The sequence below is a fragment of the Morus notabilis genome, unplaced genomic scaffold (genome assembly GCF_000414095.1).
Source record: "Morus notabilis unplaced genomic scaffold, ASM41409v2 Scaffold42, whole genome shotgun sequence".
Lineage (NCBI taxonomy): Eukaryota > Viridiplantae > Streptophyta > Magnoliopsida > Rosales > Moraceae > Morus > Morus notabilis.
The window spans coordinates 305,938-329,545 of NW_010360565.1; the positions used below are offsets into that span (position 1 = coordinate 305,938).

Below are 23,608 nucleotides of genomic sequence, written 5' to 3' on the forward strand. Positions count from 1 at the left end.
TTCATTCTCATAATCGTAGTAAACTTGATGAAAGAGCACTCAAGTGCATCTTCATGGGGTATTCATCAAACAAAAAGGGATACAAATGTTTTTCACCTACCACAAACAAATTCTATCATACGATGGACATCACCTTCTTTGAAAACAAACCTTACTTCTCCAATTTCGAGCTTCAGGGGGAGATTAGCACACATGAACCACAAAATTGGGACTGGACTTCCCTCATTGACTATGGCTCACTTTCTCCTACTCTCTCTGGCCTACCTGATCCGAACATATCCTCATCAAGTCCAGAAAGCTCTCGGCCAAGTCCACCTCCTCCTCGGCCAAACATGTCTCCTCCACCAAGTCCATCTTCAGCCAATTCAATTCCATATCCCAATCATCTCACTCTTCCTAATGATGCCATAAAAGTATTTATCCGAAGAAAGCACTTGCCTGAACAAGGTCAGCAACATCATGACCCAATCCCGAGTTCAAGAAATTCTGAGACAACACAAGGTAAAGTGGATCTTAGTATGCAAATTGACGGTGAATATACAGAGAAGCCCGCGGAACAACACTCAGACTTAGAGCTGCCCATTGCTCAGAGAAAAGGAGTCCGGTCATGCACTAAGCATCCCATCTGTAATCACCTGACCTATGCAAACCTGTCCCAAAAGTTCAGGGCATTTGTGACAGCTCTCGACAAAATTCAGATCCCAACAACAGTTCAAGAAGCCCTACAAGTCCCGGAATGGCGAGCGGCAACCTTGGAAGAGTACAGTGCACTTGAAAAGAATGGAACATGGAGTCTAACACCTTTACCGCCGGGAAAGCATACGGTTGGATGCAAATGGATTTTTTCAGTCAAACAAAAGGCAGACGGAAGAATAGACAGATTCAAGGCACGATTAGTGGCAAAAGGATTCACACAGTCATACGGAATTGACTATCAGGAGACATTTGCACCTGTAGCCAAATTCAATACAGTACGTGTTCTACTATCTATTGCCGTAAACCAAGATTGGCCACTGCTCCAATTAGATGTGAAAAACGCATTCCTGAATGGAGATCTAGTAGAAGAAGTGTATATGGATATCCCTCCCGGGTTCGAGGATGATCACACAAAGGGAAAGGTATGCAAGCTCAGAAAGTCACTGTATGGGCTTAAACAATCGCTCCGAGCATGGTTCGACAGATTCACAAAAGTACTAAAACTTGATGGCTACACTCAATCTCAGGCCGACCACACATTGTTCATCAAACACTATACCGGCAACAAGGTAATAATCCTAATCGTGTATGTCGATGACATAGTACTCACAGGGAATCATGAAGAAGAAATACGGAGACTCAAGGCCCTCCTTTCCAAAGAATTTGAAATCAAGGACTTGGGACTCCTAAGATATTTCCTGGGAATGGAGGTAGCAAGATCAAGCAAAGGGATTTCAGTCTCTCAACGCAAGTATGTGCTAGATCTACTACAAGAAACCGGCATGAGTGGATGCCGACCAGCTGAAACCCCCATGGATCCCAACACGAAATTAAAACCTCGGACTGAAGAAAAATCAGTGGATACAGGGCAGTATCAACGCTTGGTAGGAAGACTAATCTACCTCACTCACACACGCCCGGACATAAGCTTTGCCGTAAGCCGTGTTAGTCAATTCCTAAACAATCCATCCGAAGATCATATGGAGGCAGTAACTCGCATTCTCAGGTTCCTTAAAAGGGATCCAGGGAAGGGACTATTATTCCAGAAGACAGCCAATCGGCTCTTAGAAATCTACACAGATGCAGATTGGGCAGGGTCTCCAAGCGACCGAAAGTCCACTTCAGGGTATTGCTCCTACGTCTGGGGAAATTTGGTCACATGGCGCAGCAAGAAGCAGCCAGTGGTAGCCCGCAGCAGTGCCGAGGCAGAGTTTAGGGCTTTAGCCCAGGGCATTTGCGAGGGAATATGGCTAAAACGACTACTGGATGAACTCAAAATTGCCATCTCAGGACCAATCCAGATGATGTGTGATAACCAATCAGCCATAGCAATTGCCAAGAATCCCGTCCACCATGACAGGATGAAACACGTGGAGATTGACAGACACTTCATCAGTGAGAAAATAGAAGGCAATATCATATCACTGAGTCATGTTCCATCACAACATCAAGTTGCAGACATTCTTACAAAGTCCCTCTTCAGGCCCAACTTCACGGAACTGAGCTCTAAGCTAGGTCTAATGAGTATATACCGCCTAGTTTGAGGGGGAGTGTTGAAATTCAAACTAGCCGAGTATTAGATAAGTGATAGGCTCCTAGAATCGTGGGATAATAGCTAAGGATCTATTGTAAGCTAATCCCTATAAATGTGTAAAGTAGTTCCTAATATCTAGGAGGTCTCTTAGGATAAGATCTTATCTTTTACCTTTGTATAAATACCTTCCGGTCCATTCAATTAATAAGAGGAAATTCAGATTATTCCAAACTTCAAAAGCATATAGGCTCAAGAATATCTCTGAAGAACCGTGATTTCTTTTCACGTACTAGAAAATTTTGACCCAACCGACATAAAGAAAATAACTTGCAGTTGCATAAAATCATTCAGACAAACGCAAAACCATAGTCTCAAGAATATCTCTGAAGAATCGTGAATTGTTCTTACGTGGGGGAAACTTTTGACCAAACCGACTTAAGGAAAATGACTTGCAGTTGGATAAAATCGTTGCGAGAAGAGCAAAACCATAGATTCCCAAGAATATCTTCGAAGAATCGTGATTTGTTTTCACGTGGGGGAAAGTTTTGACCACACCGACTTAGGGAAAATGACTTGCAGTTGGAAAAAATCTTTGAGGCAAGAGAAAAACCATAGTCTCAAGAATATCTCCGAAGAATCGTGTTTTCTTTTCACGTACGGAAAAAATTTGACCAAACCGACTTAAGGAAAATGACTTGCAGTTGGATAAAATCGTTGAGAACAGGGCAAAACCATAGAGTCTCAAGAATATCTCTGAAGAACCGTGATTTGTTTTCACGTGGGGGAAAATTTTGACAAAATCGACCTAAGGAAAATGACTTGCAGTTTGATAAAATCGTTGAGACAAGAGCAAAACCATAGAGTCCCAAGAATATCTCTGAAGAATCGTGATTTGTTTTCACGTGCGGGAAAATTCTCACCAAACCGACTTAAGGAAAATGACTTGCGGTTGCATAAAATTGTTGAAACAAAGAGCAAAACCGTAGTGTCAAGAATATCTCCGAAGAATCGTGATTTCTTTTTACATGCGGGAAAATTTTGACCAAACCGACTTAAGGAAAATGACTTGCAGTCGGATGAAATCTTTGAGATGAGTAAAACCACAGAGTCTCAAGAATATCTCCGAACAATCATGATTTGTTTTGACGAGGGAGAAAATTTTGACCAAACCAACTTAAAGAAAATGACTTGCAGTTGGATAAAATCATTGAGACAAGACAAAAACCAGAATCTCAAGAAAATCTCTGAAGAATCGTGATTTAACGTACGGGAAAATTTTGACCAAACTGACTTAAGGAAAATGACTTACAGTTGGATAAAATCATTGAGACAAGAGAAAAACCATAGAGTCTCAAGAAGATCACTGAAGAATCGTGATTTCTTTTCACGTACGGGAAACATTTGACCAAACCGCCTTAAGGAAAATGACTTGCAGTTGGATAAAATCATTGAGACAAGAACAAAACCATAGAGTCTCAAGAAGATCTCTGAAGAATCGTGATTTCATTTCACGTACGGGAAACTTTTGACCAAACCGACTTAAGAAAAATGACTTGCAGTTGCATAAAATCTTTGACACAAGAGCAATACCATAGAGTCTCAAGAAGATTTCTGAAGAATCATGATTTAACGAACGGGAAAATTTTGACCAAACTGACTTAAGGAAAATGACTTGCAGTTGGATAAAATCATTGAGACAAGAGAAAAACCATAGAGTCTCAAGAAGATCAATGAAGAATCGCGATTTCTTTTCACATACGGGAAACTTTTGACCAAACCGACTTAAGGAAATTGACTTGCAGTTGGATAAAATCGTTGAGACAAGACCAAAACCATAGAGTCCCAACAATATCTCTAAAGAATCGTGATATGTTTTCACGTGCGGGAAAATTTTGACCAAACCGACTTAAGAAAAATGACATGCAGTTGGATAAAATCGTTGAGACGAGCAAAACCATAGATTCACAAGAATATCTTCGAAGAATCGTGATTTGTTTTCACGTGGGGGAAAATTTTGACCACCCCAACTTAGGAAAATGACTTGCAGTTGGATAAAGTCTTTGAGACAAGAGCAAAACCATAGTCTCAAGAATATCTCCGCAGAATCGTGATTTCTTTTCACGTATTGAAAAAATTTGACCAAACCGACTTACGGAAAATGACTTGCAGTTGGATAAAATCGTTGCGACAAGAGCAAAACCATAGTCTCAAGAATACCTCCGAAGAATCGTGATTTCTTTTCACGTACGGGAAACTTTTGACCAAACAAACTTAAGGAAAATGACTTGCAGTTGGATAAAATCGTTGAGACCAGGGCAAAACCAAAAAATCTCAAGAATATCTTCGAAGAATCGTGATTTGTTTTCACGTGCGGAAAAAGTTTGACTAAACCGACGTAAGGAAAATGACTTGGACTTGGACAACATCGTTGAGACAAGAGCAAAAGCATATAGGCTCAAGACTATCTCCAAAGAATCGTGATTTCTTTTCACGTACGAGAAAATTTTGACCAAACAAAAATAAAGAAAATAACTTGCAGTTGGATAAAATCGTAGAGACGAGCAAAACCATAGAGTCCCAAGAATATCTTTGAAGAATCCTGATTTCATTTCACGTGCGGGAAAATTTTGACCAAACCGACTTAAGGAAAACGACTTGCAGTTGGCTAAAATCATTGAGACGAGCACAACCATAGATTCACAAGAATATCTTCGAAGAATCGTGATTTGTTTTCACGTGGGGGAAAATTTTGACCACACCAGCTAAAGGAATGTGACTTGCAGTTGGATAAAATCTTTGAGACGAGCAAAACCATTGTCTCAAGAATATCTCCGAAGAATCGTGATTTCTTTTCACGTACGGAAAAAATTTGACAGAACCGACTTAAGGAAAATGACTTGCAGTTGGATAAAATCGTTGCGACAAGAGCAAAACCATAGTCTCAAGAATATCTCCGAAGAATCGTGATTTCTTTTCACGTACGGGAAACTTTTGACCAAACCGACTTAAGGAAAATGACTTGTAGTTCGATAAAATCTTTGAGACAAGAGCAATACCATAATCTCAAGATCTCTGAAGAATCGAGATTTCTTTTCACGTACGGGAAACTTTTGACCAACCCGACTTAAGGAAAATGCCTTGCAGCTGGATAAAATTGTTGAGACGAGCAAAACCATAGATTCAGAAGAATATCTGCGAAGAATCGTGATTTGTTTTCACGTGGGGGAAAAGTTTGACCACACCAACTTAGGGAAAATGACTTGCAGTTGGATAAAATCATTGACACAAGAGAAAAACCATAGAGTCTCAAAAAGATCTCTGAAGAATCGTGATTTCTTTTCACGTACGGGAAAATTTTGACAAAACAGACAGGAAAATGACTTGCAGTTGGATAAAATCGTTGAGACGAGCAAAACAATAGAGTCCCAAGAATATCTCTGAAGAATTGTGATTTGTTTTCACGTGCGGGAAAATTTTGACCAAACCGACTTAAGGAAAATGACTTGCAGTTGGATAAAATCGTTGAGACAAGAGAAAAACCATAGATTCACAAGATTATCTTCGAAGGATCGTGATTTGTTTTCACGTGGGAGAAAATTTTGACCACACCGACTTAAGGAAAATGACTTCCAGTTGGATAAAATCTTTGAGACAAGGACAAAACCATAGTCTCAAGAATATCTCCGAAGAATCGTGATTTCTTTTCACGTACGGAAAAAATTTGAGCAAACCGACTTAAGGAAAATGACTTGCAGTTGGATAAAATCATTGCGACAAGAGCAAAACCAAAGAGTCTCAAGAATATCTCCGAGGAATCGTGATTTCTTTTCACATACGGGAAACTTTTGACCAAACAGACTTAAGGAAAATGACTTGCAGATAGATAAAATCGTTGAGACCAGGGCAAAACCATAGAGTCTCAAGAATATCTCCGAAGAACCGTGATTTGTTTCCACCTGGGGAAAATTTTGACCAAACTGACTTAAGGAAAATGACTTGCAGTTGGATAAAATCGTTGAGACAATAGCATAACCATAGAGTCCCAAGAATATCTCCGAAGAACCGTGATTTGTTTCCACCTGGGGGAAAATTCTCACCAAACCGACTTAAGAAAAATGACTTGCAGTCGGATAAAATTGTTGAGACAAAGAGAAAGAGCATAAAGTCTCAAGAATATCTCAGAAGAATCGTGATTTCCTTTAACGTGCGGGAAAATTTTGACCAAACCGACTTAAGGAAAATGACTTGCAATTGGATAAAATCGTTGAGACAAGAGCAAAACCATAGAGCCTAAAGAATATCTCCGAAGAATCACGATTTGTTTTGACGTGGGAGAAAATTTTGACCAAACCGACTTAACAAAAATGACTTGCAGTTGGATAAAATCGTTGAGACATGAGCAAAACCAAAGTCTAAAGAATATCACCGAAGAATCGTGATTTCTTTTAACGACGGGAAAATTTTGACCAAACCGACTTAAGAAAAATGACTTGCAGTTGGATAAAATCATTGAGACAAGAGAAAAACGATAGAGTCTCAAGAAGATCTCTGAAGAATCGTGATTTCTTTTCACGTACGGGAAACTTTTGAAGAAACCAACTTAAGGAAAATGACTTGCAGTTGGATAAAATCGTTGGGACAAGAGCAAAACCATAGATTCTCTAGAATATCTTCGAAGAATCGTGATTTGTTTTCACGTGGGGGAAAATTTTGACCACACCAACTTAGGGAAATTGACTTGCAGTTGGATAAAATCATTGAGACAATAGAAAAACCATAGAGTCTCAAGAAGATCTCTGAAGAATCGTGATTTCTTTTCACGTACGGGAAACTTTTGACCAAACCGACTTAAGGAAAATGACTTGCAGTTGGATAAAATATTTGAGACAAGAACAATACCATAGAGTCTCAAGAAGATCTCTAAAGAATCGTGATTTAACGTACAAGAAAATTTTGACCAAACTGACTTAAGGAAAATGACTCGCAGTTGGATAAAATCATTGAGACAAGAGAAAAACCATAGAGTCTCAAGAAAATCTCTGAAGAATCGTGATTTCTTTTCACGTACGGGAAACATTTGACCAAACCGCCTTAAGAAAAATGACTTGCAGCTGGATAAAATCGTTGAGACAAGAGCAAAACCATAGATTCTCAAGAATATCTTCGATGAATCGTGATTTGTTTTCACGTGGGGGATAATTTTGACCACACCGACTTAGGGAAAATGACTTGCAGTTGGACAAAATCATTGAGACAAGAGAAAAACCATAGAGTCTCAAGAAGATCTTTGAAGAATCATGATTTCTTTTCACGTACGGGAAACTTTTGACCAAACCGACTTAAGGAAAATGACTTGCAGTTGGATAAAATATTTGAGACAAGAGCAATACCATAGTCTCAAGAATATCTCCAAAGAAATGTGATTTCTTTTCACGTACGTGTAAATTTAGACCAAACCGACAGGAAAATGACTTGCAGTTGGATAAAATCGTTGAGACAAGAGCGAAACCATAGAGTCCCAAGAATATCTCTGAAGAATCGTGATTTCTTTTCACGTGCGGGAAACTTTTGACCAAACCGACTTAAGTAAAATGACTTGCAGTTGGATAAAATCGTTGAGACAAGAGCAAAACCATAGATTCCCAAGAATATCTTCGAAGAATCGTGATTTGTTTTCACGTGGGGGAAAATTTTGACCACACTGACTTAAGGAAAATGACTTGCAGTTGGATAAAATCTTTGAGACAAGAGCAAAACCATAGTCTCAAGAATATCTCCGAAGAATCGTGACTTCTTTTCACATACAAAAAAAATTTGACCAAACCGGCTGAAGGAAAATGACTTGCAGTTGGATAAAATCGTTGCGACAAGAGCAAAACCATAGTCTCAAGAATATCTCCGAAGAATCGTGATTTCTTTTCACGTTCGGGAATCTTTTGACCAAACAGACTTAAGGAAAATGACTTGCAATTGGATAAAATCGTTAAGACCAGGGCAAAACCATAGAGTCTCAAGAATATCTCCTGAGAACCGTAATTTGTTTTCACATGGGGGAAAATTTTGACCAAATCGACTTAAGGAAAATAACTTGCAGTTGGATAAAATCGTTGAGACAAGAGCATAACCATAGAGTCCTATGAATATCTCTGAAGAATCGTGATTTGTTTTCACGTGCGGGAAAATTCCCACCAAACCGACTTCAGGGAAATGTCTTGCAGTCGGATAAAATTGTTGAGACAAAGAGCAAGAGCATAGAGTCTCAAGAATATCTCCGAAGAATCGTGATTTCTTTTAACGTGCGGGAAAATTTTGACCAAACCGACTTATGGAAAATGACTTGCAGTTGGATAAAACCGTTGAGACAAGAGCAAAACCATAGAGTCTCAAGAATATCTCCGAAGAATCACGATTTGTTTTGACGTGGGAGAAAATTTTGACCAAACCGACTTAACGAAAATGACTTGCAGTTGGATAAAATCATTCAGACAAGAGCAAAACCATAGTCTCAAGAATATCTCCGAAGAATCGTGATTTCTTTTAACGTACGGGAAAATTTTGACTAAACCGACTTAAGGAAAATGACTTGCAGTTGGATAAAATCATTTAGACAAGAGAAAACCATAGAGTCTCAAGAAGATCTCTAAAGAATCGTGATTTCTTTTCACGTACGGGAAACTTTTGACCAAACCGACTTAAGGAAAATGACTTGCAGTTGGATAAAATCTTTGAGACAAGAACAATACCATAGAGTCTCAAGAATATCTCCGGAGAATCGTGATTTCTTTTCACGTATGGGAAAATTTTGACCAAACCGACAGGAAAATGACTTGCAGTTGGATAAAATCGTTGAGACAAGCAAAACCATAGTCCCAAGAATATCTCTGAAGAATCATGATTTGTTTTCACGTGCGGAAAATTTTTGACCAAACCGAGTTACGGAAAATGACTTGCATTTGGACAAAATTGTTGAGACAAGAGCAAAAGCATATAGTCTCAAGAATATCTCCGAAGAATCGTGATTTCTTTTCACGTACGGGAAAATTTTGACCAAACCGACTTAAAGAAAATAACTTGCAGTTGGATAAAATCGTTGAGACAAGAGCAAAACCATAGAGTCTCAAGAATATCTCCGAGGAATCGTGATTTGTTCTCACGTGCGGGAAACTTTTGACCAAACCGACTTAAGGAAAATGACTTGCAGTTGGATAAAATCGTTGAGACAAGAGCAAAACCATAGAGTCTCAAGAATATCTCCGAGGAATCGTGATTTGTTCTCACGTGCGGGAAACTTTTGACCAAACCGACTTAAGGAAAATGACTTGCAGTTGGATAAAATCGTTGAGACAAGAGCAAAACCATAGTCTCAAGAATATCTCCGAAGAATTGTGATTTCTTTTCTCGTACGGGAAAATTTTGACCAAACCGACTTATGGAAAATGACTTGTAGTTGGACAAAATCGTTGAGACAAGAGCAAAAGCATAGACTCTCAAGAATATCTCCGAAGAATCGTGATTTCTTTTCACGTACGGGAATATTTGGACCAACTTAAGGAAAATGAGTTGCAGTTGGATAAAATCGTTGAGACGAGCAAAACCATAGAGTCTCAAGAATATCTCTGAAGAATATTCACCGAGGAAGGAGCCGCAACGAGCACGGAGAAGTGGGATTTCTCAATAAATGTACTACTGGAGGTCAACGGCAGGTCAATAAGGTGAGAGGATGTGATGGAATTGTTAGGGAAGATGAATTTGAAATTGGTGCCAATAGATAGACGACAAAAGGCTATCAGTAAAAGCGTCAGAAAAGCAAAGTAAATAAGAAAAGAAGGGGTAACCGGGAGTTGCAGAATCTGACTTTTAATGTGAATTATGAGAAGTCAACATCAAAACGGGGTTTAAGTGGTTTCAAAAGAAGTTCATGTCCAGTTCGAGGAGGATGCTCCCCCACAAAAAGAAGAAGCATCAAGGAGTTGTGGGAAAAGAAAATCCGGATGTATTGGTTTTACAGGAAATAAAAAAGGATAGGAAATTTGTTGGCAGTTTAGTTTATGGAGGTCGAGGTTTAAGTAATGGGTACTCGTCCCTTCTATGGGTAGATCTGGAGGCATTTTGATAATTGGGGATGTGAGGTGAGTGAAGGTCGTGGATAGCCTAATTGGGGAAGTTTCGGTATCAATAAAGATTCAGCCAGAGGGGAGTGAGGATTGGTGGTTTTTGAGGATTTATGGACATGATAATAGTGCAAGGCGGAATTCTTTTTGGGATGAGATTGTGGGATTGTTGGAAATTTGTGGCGACAAGTGGTGATTTTAACATTGTAATAAGTCTGGAGGAAAAGGCGAGCAATACTATAGTCACCCGTAGCATGAGGTTGTTTGATGAGCTGATTCGGCAAAATGGAACTCATGATCCACCACTAGTTAACGTTTGCTTCACTTGGTCTAATTTTAGAGAGACTCCTATTTGTTGCCATTTGGACAGATTTCTATTTACTCTGGGATTTGGCAATCTGTTCAACTATATAAGACAACAAGTGCTAGTGAAATGCGTCTCCGACCATTGCTCTGTAATTTTGGCGTCTAATCCACCAACTTGGGGTCCTACGCCGTTTAGATTCGAGAACATGTGGTTGGAACACAAAAGGTTCAAGAAGGATTTGGAAGTTTGGTGGCATGAGGAAATAGTACACAAATGGGCTGGCTACAAGTTTATGAGAAAATTGAAAAATATTAGCAGCCTCTTGAAGATATGGAATAAGGACGTCTTTGGAGATTTAAGGATTGAAAAAAGGGTGAGAATGAAGAGGCTTTTGAAGATAGATAAGGGTGAGGTCACCCCGGAGTGGTCTAAGCAACTAGAAGAAGAAAGACCTAAACTCAAGAGAGAATGAAGCGAGTTATTATTACAGGAGGAGTGCTGCGAATGAAATCAATGTTTAAATGGGCAAGAGACGGTGATGCTAACTCTAAGTTGTTTCATTAACTCATGAACGCTAGGAAAGCAAAAAAAAAAAACTATTTCTAAGCTAGAAACAGCAAACAGTAATTTGCTTGATAAGGAAGAGGAGATAGTGGAGGAGGTAATTACTTATTTCAGCAACTTCAATTTTGTTCGTCAGGGGTTCAAATTAGAGGCATTGATGGGATAGATTGGTCACCAATATCAGAGATTGAGGCTGGTTTTTTGGAAAAAAAGGTTTGAATAGGAAGAAGTGAGAAGAGTCGTGTTTGACTGTGATGGTAACAAAGCTCCAGGTCCTGATGGTTACTCAATGGCCTTCTTCCAATCTAATTGGGAAGTGGTAAAATCGGAATTATTGGAAGTGTTGATGGAGTTCCACTCTAAAGGTGTGATCAATGGAATAACAAATGAGACCTACATTTCTCTTATACCCAAGAAATTAAATTCTTGTAGAGAGAAGCTCCTCTCCATAATTTTAACAGTTTCAGTCTACAGCCTTTTCATTGATGTTTCTATCTTAACAAAATGAGGTACAAACACTTTGATCAGGATTTTAGAACTAAAGTTTTCATTTTTAAGATTAGATAACTCAGGGAGTGAGATTGAGATTACTAAGAGGAACAGAGTGCAGAGTTTTTCAATACAAGTAGACTTGGGATGTACGGCTTGGCTGTGTACAGTTGTCAATGAAGAACTTATCAGGGATAAGAAGGGAGGTTTCAGCAGGTTTTACAAAGGGTCTAGCTACAGGTTGATATTAGAATGCTACTGGAATAAAGGCGGCAACTTCTTCAAAATTTCGAAGATAAAGAATGGAGGAATAAGGAATATAGTAATTCCAGGGGAGTTTGCTTTTCAAGGATGGGAGAAATTTAAAGGATGCCTTCAAAGCTTCTTCAATAGGAACAGTCATAAGAAAGTTGAAACGGCAGAAGTAGGATAGAGTAAGGGATGTCCTTCCAATGGAAATAAGGTAGGAGTGGTAAAATCTTGGAAAACTGCAGTGGTAGTTATAAGGAGAAGTGTGGATGCTGATTGGAAGATGATTAAGGAATTAATAGGTAGTAGGCTATTGAGGTTTGTGCAAGTAGTTCCTATGGCTGCTGATAGGGCAGTTGTTTCGTGCAAGGACGATGCAGAGAGATGTCTGTTGCTGAATGAAAAGCCTCTGTTTTGTAGAAAAAACACAGTAGCGAGAATGGAGCCATGGACAATTTTCCTCACTAGCAGCACATATAGATTGTGGTAAGGAATAGTTGGATTGGAATTGAAGGACTGCCTCTGAACTTGTGGAACGTTCATCCTTTTAAGATTATAAACGAAGCCTGCCTGCGGAGGTCTTTTGGAGGTCACCAAAGAGACTTTGGACCAGTCTTTTCTTATGTACGCAAAAATCAAGGTCAAAGGCTTCAGGGAAGGTCTAATGCCACCAGTTTTGGAAGTCACATGTGAAGGAGAGAAAATCAATCTGGGTTTATTCAATTTGGAGAACAATCATTTCCAGTCTAATGGAAGAACAAGAGGATTGCTTATTAGAAGTGTTGAAGAGTACACAGTGAAGGTTGGAGGAAATTATGAAACCCGGGGGATGAAAATACTAGAATTCGCTTGGTGATGCAGGGAAGGAAGTCCGGCGAAGGAGACACAACCGGCAACGATAGGGCAGGAATTCCGGTCAGCGGTGACAGAAGGATGGAATCGAAGAAGCAGAAGGAAGTTCCAAATTGGAGTCTTCTTTGACTTGGATTCCACGTGGAAAGATGGTCGTGGCGGCGGTTCCATGCATTCCTAAGAGTTCATCTAACGTTGTGGACCATACAGGTGAGCCACTGCTATTAAAAGAAGTGGGAGAATCGAGAGGAACAATGGTCGAGACCATTTTCGGTTTTGATGCCTATCACGTACCTCTACCTCCTAAAAATAGGCATTTATTCCTCTCCAATAAATATGGAATTCTGGGAGATTTAAATAGTTCAGGAGGAGATGAGACCGCAATAAGCATTCAAGCCCAATCAGATATTAGGCCTGTAACAAGCAAGGTTACCAAGGGTACTCCAAGCGTGGGTACCATAGGTAACCCGGTACTGGACGAAGTGAATGGAAACTGTGACAACGCTTGTTTAGAACTGATTAAAGCCCAAAAAAAAAACAAAAGGTTGGTCTGTGGAAGGCCAAATGCAAGTCTGATTTTATCAAGGCCAAAATTAAAAAGTGGGAAGATTTTCAAAGGAATGATCCCAAAAAGCGTGCTTTGCAATATTCGAGCGATGGAGAATTGGAAAATTGAAGAATCAAACTGTTTCCTTTCTTCTACCGGAGAATGAGAGAATTTAATAAAACTCATGCAGCTTCAATCAAGCTAGGGGGTGACAAGGGATTGGAGGGATCTTTTCCCGAAGAGGGTCTACCAGATCAGACGAGGACAATGATTTTTCAGATGAAGAGAGTGGATCTCACTCAGTTTCCTCTTTTTGTTTGACAGACGAGGAAGAAGAGGCGGAGGATCAAGGGGGCTTTGTTGGACTCGAGGAAATAAGGATTCTCATGGCGGCAAATAATTCAGAAGATCTAGTGATCGAGAACGAGAAAGGTGAAAAGTCTCTGGGATTTTATGAAGAACAAGCCCTTAGCTCGAATATCCTAAATCTGTCTTCTTTAGCATCACTGGAACCAGCTGAATGGGAGGAAAGTTTGGAGGATTGTTTGAGGGGCGGAGCATAGGCATGAGTTGTTTTAGAGGCTGGTGGGATCGGAAGGAGTTATGGTTAGATAGGATGATGCAAACACGAAGGAAGAAAATTGGCAGATGTCTAGGCAATGTTTCAATTGGTGGAAAAAAGGTGGAGTGGAGAAAGGTTAGTGCAGTGCTTTCAAAAGATGCAGGTTCAATGGTCAGCATCGAAGAAAATTGAAGGGGCTACAAGGTCGATTAGGAGAAAAGGAAACGAGAGGGAATTGAAGAATTTGGAGTTTAACGTTCAATATGACAAGAACGTTAATGGGGAATTAAGAGGTAATTAATGAAGCTGATGTCCTAAAATATTTTAGAGGAAACTCGTCTCTAAAGAGAATTCGGGAGGTAGTGTGTAAGGAAGCTCCAGATGTTTTGATTCTTCAAGAAGTTAAACGTAGAGAGGTAGACAGAAGATTTCTGGGGAGTATATGGCAGTCAAGATTTAAGGAATGGATATTGTTGCCGGCTGAGGGTCAGGTTTGTTTTCCTGTAAATCTTTTTTGGATTCACTAATTGACAATCATTCCTATCCTACTTTTCCCCTATATTGTTTCATTAGGAAAATCTCAGTTCCGATGAAAATTCAGGTTTTTGGTAGCTGCTTGCTCTTTGCAAGCTGAATGCTCATGAATTGTTGCAAACAAGGAAGCCTAACCTTATATTTCCCCAAGTTGGTGTGTTCTTGGCAGGAATGATAACGAAACGTTGAACCATCTGTTCTTTCATTGCCCATTTTCATCGAAGATTTGGTACGAGATTGTAGGGATATTTTGTTTCTTATGGGCTCTTCCTAGCTGTGTTGCTGAATTATTGGATGCTGATATTCTTATTGGGCGGAGTAAGAGATGTAGGCGGTTTTGGAGTACTATAGCTCTTGCTACGTGTTGATCATTGTGGACGGAATGAAATAAACGCATCTTTGAAGGAGTCGAAAATGACGCTACTTTTGTTTGGGATAATTTAAATAATTGGGTTTTTGGACATCTCAAGATAAAGAATTCGCGGATTTGTCATTCTCGGATTTGGTGAGGAGTTGGGATCTCATTTTGGGTTAGATAGGTTGTAATGTTCTATGTTTTTCTGTTGAGTTTTTGTGTTTGTTGCGTGAGGACTTCTTGTCCTCTGTTAGTACCTTATTACTTTTATTATTATCAATAAAGGTGTTTCTTATTATTAAAAAAAAAAAAAACTAATAGATTATAATATTTTATGATTTTCATAAAACACTGGAACACATAAGGTATCTCAGGTCTAAATGAAAATCATAAATACAATGAATTATTAATAGATAATATTTGAAAAGGATATTTTAGAGAAGCATGATCACATAATACCTAAGAGTCTACAACTGCACAAAGATAGGTAAAAAGTGGAATTGAAAAGGAATAAACTAAAAGCAAATAATAGCAGAAACAAACAAGAAGTCACTTTGGCAAAAATTGTGTCATGAAAGCATTATACCGAAAAGCTCATCCCCAAGGAATCATATAGTATACTAGTGGGTAAAACTACAAATCTACAAAATGACGAGAAATTATCATACCTTCCCTATCAAGTGTAGTGTGGCAGGCCAACCCGATGAAATAGCATTTTCTAAGTTAGGTTCCTCTGTGTCCTCTGATAGGGCTGATATATAACTGTTTTAACAATATTCATGCAGTTTCTGTCAAGCCCAGTTATAGGATTATGTAGGAGAAAATGAATATTGACGAGTTGTACTTTTGTATTGTTTAATAACTCATAAGCTAAAAAAGAATACTATAGTTTGATATTACCATATTAATACGGAAAAATGTCGTACCCGAGTAAAGCATCAAACCAAACATATATAGTTTGTTTGCTGTCGTTAGGAACTGGGATTCCCCAATCCACTGATGCTCGGGAAATGGAGAAGTCCCTTAGGCCACTTTTAATCCAACTTTGCACCTGGAGAAAAGGAAAATTGAAATTTAAGTACCGACATCACAGAAATCTACAGATCACGTTTCAAACTACAATGCTTCAGCATCATAGCAAAATGAAGGTTTCATATGACTCTGTGCCTATTCCTAAAGTAAAAACCTTAACTGTTAATATTCTCCAATACATAATTCTAAAAGAAAGCATGCCACTGCAAATTAGAACAACAAACATTTAAAGTAGAGTTCGCTAAACGCCCACAAAACGAATGTTCCGCATCCTGACCTCATTTAGACGAAATGAAGGCTTCACGAAATCTGGATTTTGTGTTAGAGTGTCCTCCAGAAAACTTTCATACTTTGACAATGCAAAAAAGTAATTATCCTCTTTCCGTGGAACACATGGCTTTAGGTGCGTAGGGCAACAGTTGTTACCAAGCAGTTCTTTCTCATCCTGCAGACCAAACAAAGCTGAATGTCACCCTCTGGAAAATGCAGGCAGATAGCTCTACACAACAAGCACAAGAAATCAATGCTTCAATTAAATGGAAAAAGAAAAGTAATTATAACACACAAAAATTATAAACCATCTTATTTACTTCAGAAATTTAAAGGAATAAAATGAACGCATAAGAAACAATGTAAGTTGAGTTAAAGTGAGCAGAGGTTTTAAACTAGTACCCAACATAAGATATGAAGAAAAAAATTAAAACATCAAAAATTAGTATTGTTGCTACAACTAAAGACACAACTTCAAATGGAAAAGACCACCTTATACTCTTCGCAATTGATACAATAAAGTCCCTCATAGTCAGCTCGGTAAATGTCTCCATTGGCAAGAACCCTCGAGTAGAACTCCTTCACTATTGCTTCGTGCTTCGAATCAGTTGTCCGGATGAACTTGTCATAAGCTATGTCCAACTACAAGTAAAGAAAAAACCACATGTAAAACAAGGACACTCATTTGAGCATTCAACAAAATTAGTCACAAAAAAACTGGCATCAAAATAACAATGAGCAGCTTACATCTTTCCAAAGATTCTTGTAAGCCTGTGAAATGACATCACAATGTTCCCTCGGACTGGAACCATTAGCGGCAGCTGCAGCGGCAATCTTCTCCCCGTGCTCATCCGTGCCGGTTACAAACACAACTTTGTTCCCTAAAAGCCTCTGAGACAAGATATCAAATATGCAACAAAAGCATTATTAGCCCTTCTAAAGCTCTTCTTTTAGCACAAAATTTACCGATTTAACCAAAAGAATTGAACTTCCTGCTTCCACAAATATATCATCCAATACCAAATTCTTGAAACCCCATTAAAAATCACTTTAAGAGTGAATTGGAATTCTTATCGCAAACACAGAAATCCTAGTAAATTATAACAAAAAATCGGACTTTCTTCTTCCATTAATACATCAAATAGAAAACTTCTTAAAATCCCATCAAATACAGAAAAATGAAGTACCTGAAAGCGGGCAATGGCGTCGGCAGCGATGGTGGTGTAGGCACTGCCCATGTGGGGAGGGGCATTTACGTAATAAAGCGGCGTTGTGAGAACAATAGGCTCTGCCTCTGCCTCGCCTCCATTGATGTTGGTCACGGTGGTGCAGAAAACAGCTCTGCGAGAAGATGATGATGATAGGAGTTTCCGGCGAAAGTGGAGGTGGGTCCTGAGATGGGAAGCTTTGGAATTGAGCGAATAGCACTGCAATGGGTTCAGAAAGCAGAGCGTGTTTTGTACGGAAGAGCAGTTTATTCTCGCCGCCGCCGCCATTTTCTCCAAGTATAGTGTACTTCAAAGAGTCTTTCTGCTATGAAATGCTCTGGACCCAAGTTTTTTATTATTTATTTTTCTTTTCTTAAAAACCCTTTTCTTTCGGATTTTTAGCACATTCACCCCTGAACTTAGTCATAATTTAACGAATTTCCTCTAAACTTTTATTTTTAGCAATCAACCCCCTCAACTTATAAAACTATTGCATTTAACCTCATTTGACAAACTTCTTTTAAAAAAACTAACGGAAAGAGGGGTAAAATTGGTATTTTGATGCCTTAATTATCAAATAAAATAATAAAACCAGGAAAACAAACCCATTTCCTTTTTTTCCCTTCTCTTTCGTGTTTTCCCTGAATCCAAACACCCCAAAGACAGAAAATCTCAACCCTATTTCTTGATTGATCTCGCCGGCTCCAAGAAGAAGAGGGGATGGCTGAGGAAGTACTCACCGGATGGCAATATTACATTTGGACTGTCTCCAACGCTGATTACTTGTCACGACCCTAAAGATGGGATCGTGATTATTGGGGTTTAATTTTAAATTTAACTTAATTAAACTGGACTGTTTAACAAATTCACAAAAATAAATACATACATATCAATATAGTTTTCTCCAGAGATTTTCTTTCACAAATAATATTTAAAACAGCCCATAAAGTCCAAGGAAAATAGTACAAATCTGGGACAATGTCGACCAATACAGTTTATATACAGAAATACAGTACATCTTAGAATTAAAACTATAAATCTGAAACAAACGTACCGCTTCGAATTTCGCGCCTTCAATCCATTGGCATCCACTTGTTACGTTGTAAATCTAAACCGCTAACTCTAGAAAGAAGTTTAAAACATTGAAAACTGTTAGAAATATCAAGTTAGTTAGATGGTTAGCCATAGAATAAGGGATTCTCGACTAGGTCCTTTATTTATGTTTTTTTTTGTTATGTTAGTTCCTAGATTTGCGGTTTAGTATTTCCTTTCCTATGTATGTATGACTATTTAAGTCTTAAGTGATTTAATAAAAGATTACCAAAGTCCATTCATAAAACTTTCATGGTATCAGAGCCTCGGCTCTATAGAAACACAAAAAAACTATGATGGAGAAAACTGGTATTGGAAAACCAACATGGTCGACAGTCACAGCAAAAACTTTGGGGACAGTTTCTACGACTACGACAAGCAGCAGTGCTGACCAACTAGGAGCAGCCATGTCCTTGCAAATTTCAGTTCACAAACTAAACGGAAAAAATTACTTGGAATGGGCACAATCGGTCAAGCTCGTCGTTGATGGTCGAGGGAAATTGGGACATCTGACTGGAGAAGAAAAAAACCCAGGGGAGACAGATCCACACTTCAAGAGATGGAGATCGGAGAACTCATTGGTGACTGTGTGGCTTCTCAACTCGATGGAACCAGCAATTGCCAAGCCTCATATGTTCCTACCGACAGCCAAATAGGTGTGGCATTCAATCCGGGAGACGTATTCTGATCTCAAAAATTCATCTCAAATTTTTGAGATAAAAACGAAATGTTGGCAAGCAAAGCAAGGAGATCGAGATGTGACAGACTTCTATAATGAAATGATGACATTATGGCAAGAACTGGATCAGTGTCATGATGATCAATGGGAAATGGCAAAAATTGTGAGAGATTCAAGAAGAGAGAGGAAAATGATCATATTTACATGTTCCTCGCAGGTGTGAATAAGAGTCTTGATGAAGTCAAGGGGAGAATTCTCGGGCGAAGGCCACTACCTTCCATCCGTGAGGTTTTTTCAGAAGTTAGGATGGAAGAAGGCAAAAGGAAGATCATGCTTGGGAATTCTGGACTACAGGACAGATCTGAACAAGAAGGATCTGCACTGACTGCACGATCAACAGAACGAGATCAAGACAGAAGGAAGAAGCCTTGGTGTGATTACTGCAAAAAATTCTGGCACACCTGTGAGACATGTTGGAAGATCCACGGTAAGCCACCAGGAGGAAAGAAGCAACCCGAAAGGGCTCTTCTTCAGACCGTGGCTGAGAATTCTCAAGAACCACAAGTTAACTCAGGATCATCTCTATTCACGAAGGAACAATTCGAACATCTTGTTAAATTGTTTCAATCTCCACAATTTTCTGGTATTCCGTCTTGTTCCTTTGCTCAAATTGGTAATAGTCATGTCCTTTCTTTCTCATGTGTTAAATCCAATTGTTCTTGGATTATTGATTTTGGGGCAACTGACCACATGACAGGTTGTTCAAGTATTTTCTCATCCTATAAACCATGTGCAGGAAATAGGAAAGTAAAAATTGCATATGGCTCTTTTTCAGCCATAGCAGGAATAGGAACTGTCAAAATTTCACCATCGTTTATTCTTTCCAATGTGCTGCATGTCCCTAATCTAACCTATAATCTTGTGTCAATTAGCAAATTAACTCATGACTTAAAATGTCATGTTAATTTTTTCCCATCTCATTGTGAATTTCAAGAAATGGTCTCGGGGAAGATGATTGGCAATGCTAGAGAGTGTGAAGGTCTCTATCTTCTAGACGAAGGATCTCAATCAAATAAAACAATCTAAGGAACCTGTTTGAAGTCTATTTCTGTTTCTAGTAACAATGAGATATATTTGTGGCACTTTAGATTAGGTCATCCTAGTTTTTATTATTTGCAACATTTATTTCCGAATCTATTCAAGAATAAGAATCCTTCTGATTTTCAATGTGAAATCTATGCATTGGCAAAACATCATAAAGCATCCTATTCTCCACAATCATACAAGCCTTCAAAACCATTTTCATTAATACATAGTGATATATGGGGTCCATCTCGAGTTTCAACATGTTTTGGAAAAAGATGGTTTGTTACTTTAATTGATGATCATACAAGACTGAGTTGGGTTTATTTACTAAAGGAAAAATCTAAGGTAGAATCAATTTTCAAAAATTTCTATCATATGGTTCAAACTCAATTTCAAACTAACATCCAAGTATTTAGAAGTGATAATGGCAAAGAATACTTCAAACATATTTTGGGATAGTTTTTTGCTGAAAAAGGAATTGTTCAACAGAGTTCGTGTAACAATACTCCACAATAGAATGGAGTTGCTGAAAGAAAAAAATAGACATATTTTGGAAGTTGCACGGGCCCTGTTATTTACCAATCATGTTCCAAAATATCTTTGGGGAGAAGCGGTTTAACATCAATTTATTTGATTAATCGATTGCCATCAAAAGTTTTAAAGTTTCAAACTCCACTCAGCCTTTTTCAAAAAACGTTTCCAACATCACGAATATTCTCTTGATTACCTTTACGTGTATTTGGTTGTACTGTGTTTATTCACAGTCAAGATAAAACCCGAGGAAAACTTAATCCTCAAGCAACCAAATGCGTGTTTGTTGGTTTTGCAGCAAATCAAAAAGGCTTTAAATGTTTAGACCCTGTTTCAAAGAAAATATACATCACTATGGACGTTTTGTTTTTTGAAAACAAACCATATTTTGCAGCTCATCTTCAGGAGGAGAATAGGCATGAAGATTCATTTTTTAAAAGTCTCAACCACTCGGATTCACCAGCCCTGGATTCTTGCAGGTTTGAACTGATTCCTGATTCCCTGGATTTTCTCAGGATTGAACAAATCACTGATTCTCCTGAAAACTAGCAAATTTTTAAAAACCAACACCACAATTCCGATTCAAGTCCCAAGATTTTTTCAAATTCGGATCCAGAACTAATCAGGGATTTTGAAAACAATTCAAATTCTATGGACTTGAATTCGAACATAGAGGAAGAATCTGTTGAAACTGAAAAAGGGAAAAACAAGGAATCTGAAATTCAAAAACAAAAGGATTCTTCCATTGAAATTCAAAATTCGGAAAGAGGTATTGCACCCATAGTATCTCAACAAATAACTACCAACGAAAATAGATGTCAAACAGGGAAAGTATTTGGACAGATTTATGAGAGAAAGTTCCCTCATCGGAAGATAGCTACCAAAGCCTCTCAGCCTTGCCAAGAATCTAACCCAAAACCAGAAAATCCTGAAGTCGAGTCCTCTATTCAAAAATCAGAGTTGTCTAGTGAGTTAGTGTTGGTAACCGAATCAAATTCGGATGCGGAAGCGTGGCGGGGAGGGCGGATCAAGTATAACAAAAATTTTCATAAAAATTTTGAGATACTCTATAGATTATATTAATTTATGCACGAATAAATTAATCACATTAATTTATATGTCAAGAACTCAATTAGGAAAAATACCTGGAGGCCGACTCGGATGATAACTTGAATTCTTTGACATCGAACAATCCTTGCTCCAAGATTTGCGTTTAGAAAACCAAAGTCTTCCACGTCAATTCTTTGATTCCACGTAGACGTGTGTGTGGGCACACGTGAGACAAAATAAGTTTCAAAAACACTCAAATTTTCACAAACACCAATGCATGCACGATGTGGAATTTTTGGGAGAAAAATTTTTTCCTTCTCTTGCTCTAGGGAATTTCGGCCAGCCCCCTTAAAGTCTAGGTTAAAAAATCGTCTCGCGCAATTTTTCATCATCCCTTATTTATAGAGTATAAGTCCAACTTCTAGAAGGAATCAAATCTCTCTCTCCTGTTTGAATTTTGAACAAAAATTCTTCTCTACCTTCTCCTTGTGTGGCCGGCCACCCTAGGGTTTTCTATCCCTGTGTGTGGCGCCAATTGCAGATAGGGAAGGAAGAGAAAATCATCATTTATCCTGTAGTCCAATTTCAATTCAAATTCAAATTCGAATTTAAGTCAAACTTAAATTAATTTGAATTTCAAATTGAATAACTTATCAAATAAGTTTAAAATGATAAATTTAAAGTATGTTCATGATTCAAATTCAAATTTAAATAATCACATTATTTAAATAATAATTAATTCTCAATTAATTATTTTTCAAGTATTTAATTTTTGAATTCTATAATTCTAAAATTTCCATTTTGTCATTCTATAATTCTAAAATTCCCATTTTGTCATTCTATAATTCTAAATTTCCCATTTTATCCTTTGTGTCTGGTAGAATTACAAGGACGACGCGGGGACTAATGGACCTATAATCCCAAGCTCTAATAAAATTAATAATTAATTAAACACTTTAATTAATTAATTAATTCTATTAATTTCAATAGTTACTCTACTATAAACTTGGAATTGAACTCTCGAAATTGTAGACATTAATTACTTCTAAACTGTGAAGTGTCCATTTGATATAGTCATTGCATTTAGATCAATCCTCCATAAATAATTCATAATTAGAGTTAGGTAGAATCCGTTAAGCTCTCTAATTATATATTCATCATTGAGTACCATTGATTCTCTAATGGATAGTGATTCATAAAACACATTCATGAACCATAGCGCTCTTACTAATCCAAGTACCGAATCAATACTCAAAAGAATTATTTATCTACTTCTTTCTCAAGAAGGAATGGATTCCATCTCATATAATAACATTCACGGCTACCTATTTCAGCATGTCTCTAAAATACAAGGAATAGGATTCAAGGTCTTAGAATCCGTACCGAGTAAATTAAAAGACACAAATCCATAAATAAGAGTTTGTTAAGAACTCAGGATTAAGATCATTCTATATATGACCATCGGTAGACTCAATTAGAATTTCTATGCTTAACAGAAATTATTAGAAATTCATATTGTGTCTGTGTCCCTGTTCCACACAATCTCATTATACGAAATACACTCATTCAATATCTCACAATATTAACAGTGCGGATAACACCGTTCCATTCTAATGAGAATGACATGTATTAATAATGTTTTAATTAAAGATTCTGAACATTAATTAAATTCATTATGAACACCGTTTTTTATTATTATCCTTAAATATTATCCTCTCGTATATAACACTTATATACAATGTTTAAGGTTACATAAATAATCACGGAATTTTCATTTGATATTCATAAAATATTCATAAATATATGCACATAAAATGATGAATAAACTCTTTTATTAATTAAATAATAAATATCCTATTA

The 23,608-nt window shown here is 37.9% G+C and overlaps 1 protein-coding gene across 1 annotated transcript in view; it reads right to left on the reverse strand.

Annotated features, from left to right (window-relative positions):
* LOC21409004 (methionine--tRNA ligase, chloroplastic/mitochondrial) overlaps positions 1–17,621 on the reverse strand; it is a 34,558-nt gene extending 16,937 nt beyond the window's left edge. The window contains exons 1-6 of the mRNA XM_024164706.1: positions 17,290–17,621; positions 16,850–16,993; positions 16,595–16,744; positions 16,110–16,277; positions 15,727–15,851; positions 15,469–15,562 (exon numbers count right to left, since the gene is read on the reverse strand). Of these exons, the coding sequence (XP_024020474.1) occupies positions 15,469–15,562; positions 15,727–15,851; positions 16,110–16,277; positions 16,595–16,744; positions 16,850–16,993; positions 17,290–17,598 (990 nt within the window). The 5' untranslated portion in view covers positions 17,599–17,621. The remainder of the gene's footprint in view (positions 1–15,468; positions 15,563–15,726; positions 15,852–16,109; positions 16,278–16,594; positions 16,745–16,849; positions 16,994–17,289) is intronic.
* Positions 17,622–23,608: the final 5,987 nt, after the last annotated feature.